Here is a 12,823-nt window from a genome sequence, read left to right as displayed (position 1 = left end):
ACTACAGATAAAAAAGCTTTCTGCAAGATGGGTGCCGCATTTGTTAACAGTCGATAGCATAAGAATGAACATTTCTCAAGCTTGTTTGGATCGTTTTAAGCGAAGTAAATGGATTTTAAGCGTCGTTTCATAACTGTTGATGAGACATGGATCCGCCACTATACTCCAGAGACAAAATAACATTCCAAACAATGGACTGAAGCTGGATGAAGTGCCCCAAAGAAGGTAAAAACAATTCAATCGGCTGGTAAGGTTATGGCAACGGTTTTTTGGGACTTCAAAGGTATTTTATTGATTGACTATCTGCAGAAGGGTAAAACAATAAATTCAGATTACTATTGCAACCTTTTAACTCAATTAAATGTACAAATTCGAGAAAAACGTCCTGGCTTACAACACAAAAAAAATTTCATGAAGACAACGCACCAGCGCACAAGAGTGTTTTAACAATGGCTAAAATCAACGAATTAAAGTACGAGTTGCTTGACCACCTACCTTGTTCTCCTGATTTAGCTCCCAGTGACTTTTACTTGTTCCCAAATCTAAAAAAAATCCTTGCTGGCAAGCGTTTTACCTCAAATGAAGATGCAGTTGTAAACCACTATTTTGAAGACCTTGAGGAAAACTATTTTAATCAAGGGATAGAATTTCTAGAAAAGCGTTGGACTAAGTGTATTGAAGTTTCAGGAGATTATATTGAAAAGTAAAAATATTTTTGAAAAACTATTCTCTTTCATTGATAGGCTAAGAGGTTTCCGAACCGCCCTCGTATGGCCATGTAATGGTTCTAGACATGTCTATACCTAACCTATAAAAATACTTTTTTCCCTGTAAAAAAGTCGACAAATAGAAAGGTCAGGTACATGATTTTCCTGACCATGTAATGGTCTCAAATTCTATCATTTAAATAATAGAAAATGTTTGAGGCATTTGAAAACTAATTATATTTGCTTAGTTCGGCTTGAGGTCATGTGAATAAAAACAGATGTTGTTGTTTTTTGAGTTGTATTTTTATATTTAAAATTTTCCAATATTTCGAGACATCTCCCATGCTCGTCTTCAGGGAAATTACTTTAAACAAAAAGAAAAAACATTTAACACATTAACAAAAAATATATCATTACATGAAAAACACAGATAATTACATTTAAATTTAAAGAACAGTGGACTTCTTTACAAGGGAGTATATTTACAACTAAAAGCTAATCTGTCTTTCTATATTTTTGTACAATATTTCTATAAATATGTGCACAATGGTCCGTATCAGTCTTAAAATTCATTCGTCTTTCTGCAGGTACATTTATAATATGTAGCATCTCCAGAGTAAATCTCCTTTTATAATTGGTTTCTTGCGTCAAAATATCTACGTCCTTAAAGTTTGGTTTGTGTCCTGTTAAAGTGCAATGTGCTGCAAGTGCCGTCTTTTGCTCCAAGGGCTTATCAGTGGCTTTCTGATCAGATTTATGCCCTGAGAGTCTAGTTTTTAATTTGGTTTTCGTTGTACCAATATATACTTTTTGGCAAGTATCAGAGTCATTTCCATTGCATTTGATCTTATATACTACGTTTGACTCGTCTTCTTTCTTAATTTTGGATTTTGTCTTGCTGAAGAATTGATTTACTGTATTATGAGTCCTTTGTGCAATTTGAAATTTGTCCTTATTTAGCATGTTTGATGATTTGAATCTTTCCGAGAATTAAGGGACATATGTCAAGGGTTTATAAATTTTGGGTTCAATTTCGTCATGTTTGATATGTTGTCGTTCTTTTACATGTTGTATTAGGTCGTCAATCGTCTTATTCGGGAAATCATTTAATCGCAATATGGTCCTTATCTTATCTTCGTTGTCCTTATGAAATATTTTGTCGCTGATATGGTGTACTCTTCTTATAAAATTTGTAGCCGTATTCATTATAACTCGTCTAGGATGTTTGGAGTTGAAATTTATCAATCGTCCTGTGGCTGTTGGCTTTTGATACCAGTTAATTTTTATTCCATTTCTGTGCCTTAGAATTATAGTATCTAAGTATGGTAACTTGTTGTCTTCTTCTGTTTCCATCGTAAATTGAATTTGTCTATCAAAGGCGTTTGAAGCTGATAAAGTGGCCTGAACGTCATTTTTATTCAAAATACAGAACAGATCATCTACATATTTTGTCATTATTTTTGGTTTAATAGTCAATTTTTCCAATACTGAGTCCAAGAGTACTTCCATTACAATATCGGCGATAATAGGTGAAGCTGGTGATCCCATTGGCATTCCTTTACGTTGTTCATACACCTTGTCATCATATACAAAATATCTTGAGTCCTTTATACAAAAAGTTAACATTTCTATAAAAATATCCATTGAAAACCATTTAAATGCATATGGCCAGCATACGTTTTTCTCTGCTCGAAAACTATTTTTACAAAGACAAAATACGTCGATTTCGCGACAATTACATGCTCTAGATTAGTATTAAATGGATGCGGCAACCATGTCCAAACATGCTTTTTCTGTGCGTGTGTAACATACCGTATTTTATAAAATGGTGTAAGGAATTAAGGAAGAAAGCTATATTAACTCATAAAACTGTGTCGCTATCGATGTGAAGGACATAATAAAACAAATATTCTAGTTAAAAGAAAAAAATTAAAAAATTTTTATATAAAATTGTTTATATAAAATTGTTAATATAAAACTTACCAATTCTCTATTAATTGTACGCTGAGGGGAAATATAAAAAAATTGTCCAAATTTATTTGGGGTTACTCTGAAATTAAATATTTATTTTTTACATTAAATAAAAACATTAAATTGGTTTTCAAAAAATCTAATTAAAGAAATAATAATTTGCATAAAAAACAAATATTCTGGTTAAGATAAAGTTAAAGAAACCTTACCAATTCACTATTAAATTATAAGCAGAGGAGTATAAAAAATTTTCAAAATTGTTAAGGGGTTATTCTGAAATTAAATATTTGTTTTTTACATTAAAAATATTAAATTGGTTTCCAAAAAATTAAATTAAAGAAAAGATTAAAGAAATACTGAAATAAGGTATTAAAATCCTGTAATTTTGACGATAAAAAGGTCATAAAACGTAAAGAAAGCCGATTTTTAAAAGGAAACTTACCAATTCTCTATTGTCCGAATCCATCTGGGGTTGCTCTGAAATTAAATATTTTGTTTACATGAAAGAAAAACATTTCAATATACTTTCCATTTCAGCATTCTTTTCCTAAATATTGAACATTCTTAATAACTGTTTTCTATGCTACCGATCATCACTTCGCCATCGTACATCTCATCGCTAAAATATTAATAACTTTCATTTAAAAGGTTTAATAAACAAACACCAATATATGTCTCAAAGAACCAAAATATTCCATACCTTTATATTCCCTTGTTACATACACACCTGCTAAAAGATGCAACAGCGTTGCCAATTTAGCTATTTTCCCGCTAGATTTGGCCTTTTTTTGAAGTCGTCGGAGTTTTATCTAGGCCTTACTTAACGTAAACTGTAAATCTAATGTTACCATACAAATTCCTTAGAAAAACTGTCAGTAAATTATTAGGAATATTAGCATTTGACTCGTTTATTGTGTCATTTTTTATGTTATTATAATATTCTCAAGTTATTATGTTATTACTAAGTTAAACTAGTAGATCTGAATTGCTTTGTACACTGAAAAAAATATTGTCGTGAAGCCAACGATTTCATATCCTTAAAATACGAACGTGAATTTTGCTTATAATAGCATTTGTGAATTGCTCTTATATAAATTGTTTTCTTTGTCCAAAAGTCGACAAAGTATTTTTGTCAGTGTCCTATAGTTAAGTGATTCAACTTAAAAATGGATATCTTCACATGAAAGAAAATTTCATGTGAAAAATTTTTAAAATTAATGATATAGACTTATTAAAACATTATTAAACGCGCGATAAAATCAAATCTGCTATTTAATAATGGAATGGAATTAAATTTACAAAAATTGGACAACAATAGGTTTGTTTGGGTAATTTTTCAATAAAACTTATTCAGTATAAACTTGCTTCAGCGTTAAATTGTATGGAAATGAAAGATACTTATTTCGATTTTACCATCATAAAACAGTCACTATATTTCACTATATGCACCATCTAAATTTGAAATTAAAGTAACTATCATAATAAAAGTTACCATTTTCATATTTCATAGACACATCCTTGCAATAATTATGAAAATATTTTGAAATTACAGCAATCCATCGATTTACGTCGCCTCGGTTTACATTGTTTCGATTTACGCTGTCAATTTTTTTCCATCCAACTTCGATTTACGTCGTCGATTTTTTTGACAACTTTATCAGAAACGCCTTCCATACGTGAAATAAATAAGTACCAACGATGATGACATCGAAACATTTTTTCTGGAATTCTTACCGAAAATTCGTCAAAGAGAGAGAATAATGATTTACCCAATGGAATTAAAAATTATGTTTTGTAGTAATTATCTCTCCATTTTGTTTGAAAAAATGCAAAGAAAACTTCCCTGTAATTCCCGCACTTAATTCCCGGGAAAACGGGAAAAATAGCGAATTGCCGGGAAAAAATCCTAATCCCTATATATAGTTGGATTTGATGTTAGATCTCGTCGTATATGGAATTATTTATAATTATATCTAATTCTGTCTCATCATATCTTGTAAATCTGCATAGATCTAAATATACCAATTTTGAGATATAATCATATCCAATTTTTACATGGGATATCAATATGAATTTTTTGACATTATAAAAATAATACCACATTCAAAACTTTATTTCCTTAAGTTTTTCTTGCATACCAAAAAATTACATCTACTTTATAACTTAATTTAATCACTCGAGAGTGTTACAATAACATAATAAGGACACAAAAAACGAGTCAATCAACAACAAGGTGTGTTTGCTACCGAAAATTTTAAATTAAATTAAAATAATGTCTTGAGTTTTAAAAAATATTCAATTAAAAATTTAATTGATTCAACAATTTTTTGTAATTGAAACAAAAATCAATCACAAAAATTAATACTATCAATTAATTTTTTGATTTTTTTAATTTACTTTCAATTATGATACTATCATTTCTGTGATTGAAGACATTTCAATTAAAAAATTAATTGGATCAATTAATTTCGAGATAGAATTAGATTTTTTTTGTGTAGTTTTTGAATTGAGCTTTGAAATATGTGGAAACCTTTAGTTGGACAGCAAGGGTAAGATAAAACACAGTTGTTTTCATATTTCAATAGAAACAGAAAAGCTAAAAGGGTGATGAAAAAAAGACAGAAAAAATCTTAAGGCTAAATGCATTTTTTCCCTCTAAATGACTTTTAAAAAAGCCAAATCTAGCGTGAAAAAAGCCAAATTGGCAACGTTGGTGTTGATAGTATTCCGGAACACTTTATGTGAATTATAATCAACCTAGTAAATTGCATAATATTGACTCCTGCTTTCCCTAGCTGTTGTAAATGTGTTGTAAATTGTGTCAATAATCTTTGACAAATATCTAGCCTTCCTGTGATTTCGAAAGATGTAAAGAACACAATAAAGAATCAGATTATAGAGCCTTTCTTTTATAAAATTAGTAATGCCCAGCAGGATCTTAATACAACTTCCTTAGTCTTATCGGAAGTTTTCAAGTTAATCAATTTTACTCGACTGGTGATGAAGTTAAAAATCAGCTAATTTTTTGTGTCTTTTTCTGCATGTTTATACTCTATTATTTGGAATGTAGAAGTCAATTTGTCAGTTTGAATAGCAGTGAATCTGGTGTTCCGCATGGCTCTGTTTTGGGGCCATACGTGAATGATCTTCAAACATAAACTTCTTCAAGAAGCTGCGATACCTTCATGTTAAGAGCACCTTTTGCTACCCTGCCAGTCTTGAGAATGAAACTAATTTAATTTTGGACAGTTTTGCAGATTGAAATTAACTTATCTAAATGACTCTTTATGTGGTAGGATATAGTCTTGCTTGCTTACGTAAGTTATTTGTGTCTAGAATATATCTTCCCTTTAGCGTCAGGCGTATAGATGCCAATGCCCTACTGATGTCCCAAGTTCTTTATATAATAAAGAACTAATAAAGTCAGGCGTGTCATCTATGCAATTGTCCGTATTGTATACAAAGTTTGTAGGTTAGGTTAGGTTAGGTTATGTGGCAGCCCGATGTATCAGGCTCACTTAGACTATTCAGTCCATTGTGATACCACAGTGGTGAACTTCTCTCTTATCACTGAGTGCTGCCCGATTCCATGTTAATCTCAATGACAAGGGACCTCCTTTTTATAGCCGAGTCCGAACGGCGTTCCACATTGCAGTGAAACCACTTAGAGAAGCTTTGAGACCCTCAGAAATGTCACCAGCATTACTGAGGTGGGATAATCCACCGCTGAAAAACTTTTTGGTGTTCGGTCGTAGCAGGAATCGAACCCACGACCAAAATTTGTGAAGAATTTTCTTGGCTCTTCAAACCTTTACGCCTGAAGTGCTGTGATTGAAATGTGATGAGCTGGCGTAGTTGTATGGTTAGAAACTGTTTTACTATTTTGAAGTTTGTGGACCACAAACTATAGGTATTGTTTTTTCTATATGACTTCTTGTTTATTTCTTTTTTATTGGGTGGGGTCTTGAATTAAGTTTAGTATTATCTTTTTTACTTCCTTTTTATATATCTATTATATTTAATAACTCAGATATTGTCGTTTATTGTAATATATATGATTCACATTATCCACATTAAATAAAGTGAAATGAAATACATAGGACATTTCTGACAGTGTACATGGTACAATAGTATGTAATTTTTCACGTTTTATTTTTTCAGCATCTGAGTTGTCTCGTCAACTTGACAACTGGCTGGGAGCCGCGACATTGTCGCATGGACCTGCTAGAGCTATTATAGCACCGTAAGTATCATTTTTATGATAAATTAAAAAAATATATTTTACATTAATTACAATTTTAAATGCGAGCTAATTGGACATGAAGATTAAGGAATTGGTATTATTATGCTATTGAAAAGAAAATGCCAATGAATGCGTGGCATAAAAGTAGAAGAAATAAAAAGGCACTGGTTTAGAATTTGAACCAAAATATTGGGCTTTATTGAATTAATTATTGCTCGTCAAACAATATTTACCTTCGTAGAAGAAATACCAAAGCGAGATAGTCCCAAAGTAAGAATGTCAAAAAGCTTGAATGCCGAAAGGCGGGGGTTGATAACATTTGACGTTAGAAAATGTCCTTATTTTCATCCCAAAAGGCAGAAAAGGTATAGACAAATCCTAACGGCGGGATTACACTTGAAAATGATTATATGATTTAACAAAAGCTAAGAAAACGGAATTTGAACTTAAACATTGCCGCCCGCCTTGCAACATTGTGAGTTGGGCCCATGGGAAACCCGGGCTAGAATATGTTTGTGGTCTCATTATGTGAAGCACTACGGTCTGCAGTCTTCGTTTAAAGCGCATCGGCCCGAATTCTTTGCAATTACGTGAATGATGCCATGCGTATATGTCGATATACTCGAGCCCTGGTTCTTTCGACTGGTGCCGAAAAGGGTGGCGAAGCCACAAATAATTCTCCTGGAGGAACTCCGTCGTCAAAGGTTTTTTTATTGGTTGCTGTTGCAACATTGTCGGCCAGAATGGCAGAATCAGTAGTCGTACTGATGGTCTGTTCATCGCCAAGGGGTGCGATGCTAGAATTAATCTCCCGTTCCTCATCCAACATGGGGACGTCGTCCTCTGACTCTGGAAGGGTAGCAGCCATCTTTGCTATGTTTTCTATCTATGAAAATATAGAAAGATTTCGGAACGGAAAACCAAATTAACGTAATGGTCAGGGTGACCAGAAACATTAGGTCGCCTTACAACTTGTAGTCCGATATATTACGATTCGAACGCGGCCATCAAACCAAAGATTTTCCACGTAACAAAAACTAGGGAGGACGCGAGCATAACGCGACAGATAGACCTATGTTAACTCCCCAAAAGACAAGGATGTAATCCATTTGAACAAACGACGACCGTTAGTCCCCGGATGAACATCGCGAAGACGACATAATTTCCACGTAGTGGGGAGTAATAGTTCTCTTCGAGAATGTCGTGGACAAATCAAAAGTAGAATGTAAAGTTACTGCTTTCGTAGAAAAGCAGACAGTTTTGTAAATATAACCGTGGGTTATCATCAAGGCGTGACCTGTAAAGCACATAATCTCATTGTTAAAACCAGTAGTGGTAAAAAAGCGTCGCGTTCTATGTGAGAAGACAGCTCAGGATCGACAGAATTGTGGTGTATATTGCCCCTTGACCCAGACGCATTATTCAAATTATGGTACCCCGTCAATACGTCGTCAATGTACATGCACTTCCGTAGGACTTGTACCTAAAGAGGAAACCCATTCTCCGTGTCGTCAGCCAAATGCAAAAGTTGTCCAAGTCATTGTCTCTAACTAAAAGTTCTGGATAATATTTTGCAGAGAATATCTTAACTGTATTCAATGCAGAAATGTCTAGGACGGGTCAACATATATATGGCGATACATCTGTGTGATATCGCAATTGTACACGAATTTATACAACCTCCACCTCAAAACGAGGAGAAACAAGTCTGATTGTTGAGTCGGACCGACGTGTAAAAATGTGGATGACCGGCGATAAGGCAGATAACAAATTTTCTTTGTAGGCGTAACATAAACTGGCCTCATATGGTATAACTGTATATACCCCCGGACAAAGTCGTGGTGAATCGTCTTAATTCATGGTTTCCACAAGAGGGATGCCTAATTTCGAAGAAATTGTGTCAGCCAGGCCGTCCTTGGTTTCCGATTTGTCCGAATAAATAAGTTTCAAGAGGAAGAGTATCTTCACTCAGAATACCGTCGGGATGGCGTTTTATAATTTTCCTCGCAAAACTTATCTAAATCAGATAAGAGAGGACGTCGGGGAAGCTCTTCTAGTTCCCAAAGTGCGGAGAAGTGTCTCGTCAAGACCATTTCCCTTGGGGAGGTCCACAGTAGTCGTGTAGACAGAAATATTCGAGGAAGGGATAGGACCCGTGACAACCCAGCCGAAGACTGTGTTTTGCGCTAGTAGCGATCCGAGTACCGTGCAATAAAATTTTCGGATAAAGATCCGCCCCCAATAGAAGGTCAACAGGACGACAAACAAATAAATTGGGGTCGGCCAAACGACCATACTAGACACAATGTCACGATCTAGAGAAAAAGATGGCAGGTTGCCGGAAATGACCGGAAGAACGTACGCTGTAGTCTCCAGTAGGAGCGACTCATCTAGTGGGGTACCAATGCAAAGTGAACAAAGTTCTCTCGACGTGATCGAAACACTTTGATTCACACCAGAAATTGTGGCCGAAGTCGAAGACGTACTCAGTTCAAGTCGGTTCCGCAATCCTTCCGTAATAAAGGATGATTCCGAAGCGGGATCTATTAAGGCCCTAGCAGGATACGTGATACCCTGGTGAACGATATTCACCATTGCAGTCCCTAATAATACATTTCCAGTACGTGAAGTATGGAATACCTGTCTACTCGACGTCACTGACACAATGCCAGTCGACGCAGAAGGCTGAACGGCATCCAACGATACCACCTCGGTATTTCGTATAATCGGTGCGGAAATGACCAGAGCAGTTATGGGATCATTTGATATATCCCTGTGCAGAAGAGTGTGGTGTCTTCTACCACATTTACCGCAATCATATGCGCTGGGGCAATTAGCTGCAACATGTCTGCGGGACACACAATTCATGCAGCACTGATGGCGCTTAATAATATTCATCCACTCAGGAACTGAAAGGTTATGAAACCTAGAACACGTTCTGAGGTGATGCTGTCGTCGACAGAGAACGCATAATCTGTCAGGAGAGGATTGGGAGGAAGGAGGCGTACTTGTTGGGGAACGAGTCGTTTTCGCATTAGTGAAATGTGAGCGAATTCTTTTGTTGGCCGGAGGCCTGGCGTCAATGCCGCGGATATCGCGAAGACATGTCAATGTCTGGATTCTTTCCGTGAGAAAGAAGTCCAAATCTGACCAAGAAGACAAAGCAGACTTGTCCTTAATACTCTGTTCCCAAAGTGTAACAGTACATTTCGGCAACCTCTGAAGGCATAAAAAGACGTGGATGGGATCCCAATCGTCAGTGGCCACATCGTAGATGGACATTGTCGAAATGCATGTCGAGATACCACGTTCTAGTTTCTTCAGTCCTGAACTGGTCTCAGACTCCAAGACCGGTAAATCAAATAATAACTTGAGTTGGTGGTTCACCAATAGGCGGGTATTATCATAAGTACCCCTTAGTGCCTTCCACGCAAGAGCGAAGCTTCTATGCGTGAGCGGAAATTTCGAAACAACCTCGCGAGCTTCACCACTGGTCTTCTTGAGCAAATGACACAATTTCTCAATATCGCTAAGTCGGCTATTGTTAATGTATACCGCTGTGAAGAAATCTCTAAATGTCGGCCAATTACGAAAATCGCCGTCAAAAACATCTATATCACAAGGCGGTAGATTGAGACTGTGGGAGGAACTATTGTCTCCCCTAGAGCTGATGGAAGTGCCGCGTGACTCATCGGACCTATGAGAAACATTCAAAAGTGATGTTTGGTCCTCCAACCGAGGCGATTTAGCAGAATGCTTAGATGGTGCACGTAGTGCATCCAATTTACGTTGAATTGATTCCATAACGTTCAGATAACAATTATAAGCCACATCATATTTGCTGTCAGCAGCGGCGACTGCCTCGGTGGAGTTGCTCCTGTGGACACAAAATCAATACATTCGTCGAATAAGCTCTTAACTTTTTCCCACAACGAAGGTATATCTGGTGACATATTAACACTTTTTGAATCATACTTGGAGAATCGGAGACAATTTGTTCAGATAAATGGAAAGAGAAGTGGAATAGGGCGTGTAAAGCATGGAGTTCCACAAGGTATTGTTTTGGGTCCTCATATATATCAACGATCTTAACAACTTACAGTTGCATGGTAAATTGTTTATGTATGCAGATGATTTATGCATATAAGATAGAAGCTGCGGTCAAATGTTATATGGAGCGGGATGTTGCCCTGATTTTTGAATGCATGCATATAAACAAATTATTCATTAATAGAACGAAGACGAAGTTGATGCGCTTTCGCCCACATGGACGATTTGATTCGGGGTTCGTTATAACAGCTAACGGTCAAGAACTTCATGGGGTTAACTCTATTAAGTATTTAGGCATGCATCTGCAATCTAACCTTTCGTGGGACATACATATCAATCATATTAAGTCTAAGATTTCGCCAGCTATTGGTATTTTACACAAATTCAGATATAAATTCGATCAGCGCACAAAATTACTACTTTATCAGATACTCATTCAAAGCCATCTGAATTACCTTGCCATTATATATGCAAATAGACAGAACACCGAGCTAAAATCTTTACAACGGTTTCAGAATAAATCATTAAAAATAGTGGCGAATTTGCCAATATCTTATTCAACAAGTACATTATTTTGTAGCATTTTCCCGAATATTTTTCCAATACGTGGACTTTATAAATATCAAACATCTCTATATGTTTATAAGTGTTTGAACAATATTGGATATCATACAATCTCCTTCACAAGAAATCAAACTTCATTCAATACTCGAAACAATCAGCAATTAAGAGTAGCGTTATGCCGTACGGAAAAGACGAAGCAGCGTATTGACTTTTCAGGTACCCATGAATATAATAACTTACCGCTACATGTAAAATCTTGTACTAGTCTCGCAACCTTCAAAATGGTGTTAAAAGATTTTTTCTTATCAAATTTTGAAGATTTACTACTTTAATTTATTATATGTATATGCTTCTGGTACACATTTATTCGTAGATCATTATTATGTAATGTTTAAACTTTAAGGATCTTATTGTGGAACATAAGCCAACGAGCCACTCTAAAGCCTGATGGCGCTGAGGCATTTCTTTAATTTGTAACTTATTTACAATGAATCAATGAAATAAAAAAAAAAAACTTAGCCTCGGAACTATGACATTCTAGTCTATAGGCGGTTAGATCATCGTCTCGCAAACTGTGAAATTTCGTTTCAAATCGGACTACTGCGTCAGTTGCTCTTGTGAAAGCAGTTAGTGGTGTAGTAGACATTATGACAAAGTACTGTCAAGGTTAGGTTAGGTTAGGTTAGCGTGGCAGCCCGATTAAGATTCAGGCTCACTTAGACTATTCAGTCCATTGTGATACCACATTAACTAAAAGTACCTATTACATATGGGCACTTCTAGTTTTGACCGCTGAACCTTCTTGATTATTTTTCTTTGTTGAACCAACCAGATTGTTCCAAAAATATTAGCAGACTGCTTAAGTTAACGTTTTCCAGATCCGCCAGTAATCTGAAGCTATATGCTCCTAAAAGTTGCTTGCGCTTTACACAAAATGCAGGACACTCACACAAGAGGTGTTTAATTGATTCTTTTTCCTCCGCATCATGACAGCTCATACAATAGTCATTATACTTCGCGCCAATAGTTTTTGCAAAATCTCCTATCAGGCAGCGACCCGTTATAGCAGATATCAGGAGTGATACCTGACGTCTCGAGAACATTAGCATATCTAGTGTGCGGTTTAAGTTGAAATGGGGCCATATTTGCTTGGTGTCGTTACAACCCTTGCAATTCTCCCATCGAACATTTGCCATCATAACAGCCTTCTCACGCAGCATGAGCTTGCAGGTAGCTAGGGGCATACCAACAAATTCTAGTTCCCCTGGAATATGTAAGGTAGTCCCTA

The 12,823-nt window shown here is 35.7% G+C and overlaps 1 protein-coding gene across 1 annotated transcript in view; it reads left to right on the top strand.

Annotated features, from left to right (window-relative positions):
• The window catches only part of LOC142221384 (protein MEMO1), a 54,759-nt gene that overhangs the window by 32,204 nt on the left and 9,732 nt on the right, over nt 1-12,823 (top strand). The window contains exon 3 of the mRNA XM_075291104.1: nt 6,840-6,921. Coding sequence (XP_075147219.1) covers nt 6,840-6,921 — 82 coding nt within the window. The remainder of the gene's footprint in view (nt 1-6,839; nt 6,922-12,823) is intronic.

The sequence above is a fragment of the Haematobia irritans genome, chromosome 1, assembly GCF_050003625.1.
Source record: "Haematobia irritans isolate KBUSLIRL chromosome 1, ASM5000362v1, whole genome shotgun sequence".
NCBI classification, from domain to species: Eukaryota; Metazoa; Arthropoda; class Insecta; order Diptera; family Muscidae; genus Haematobia; species Haematobia irritans.
This window is presented reverse-complemented; position numbering and strand designations above follow the sequence as displayed.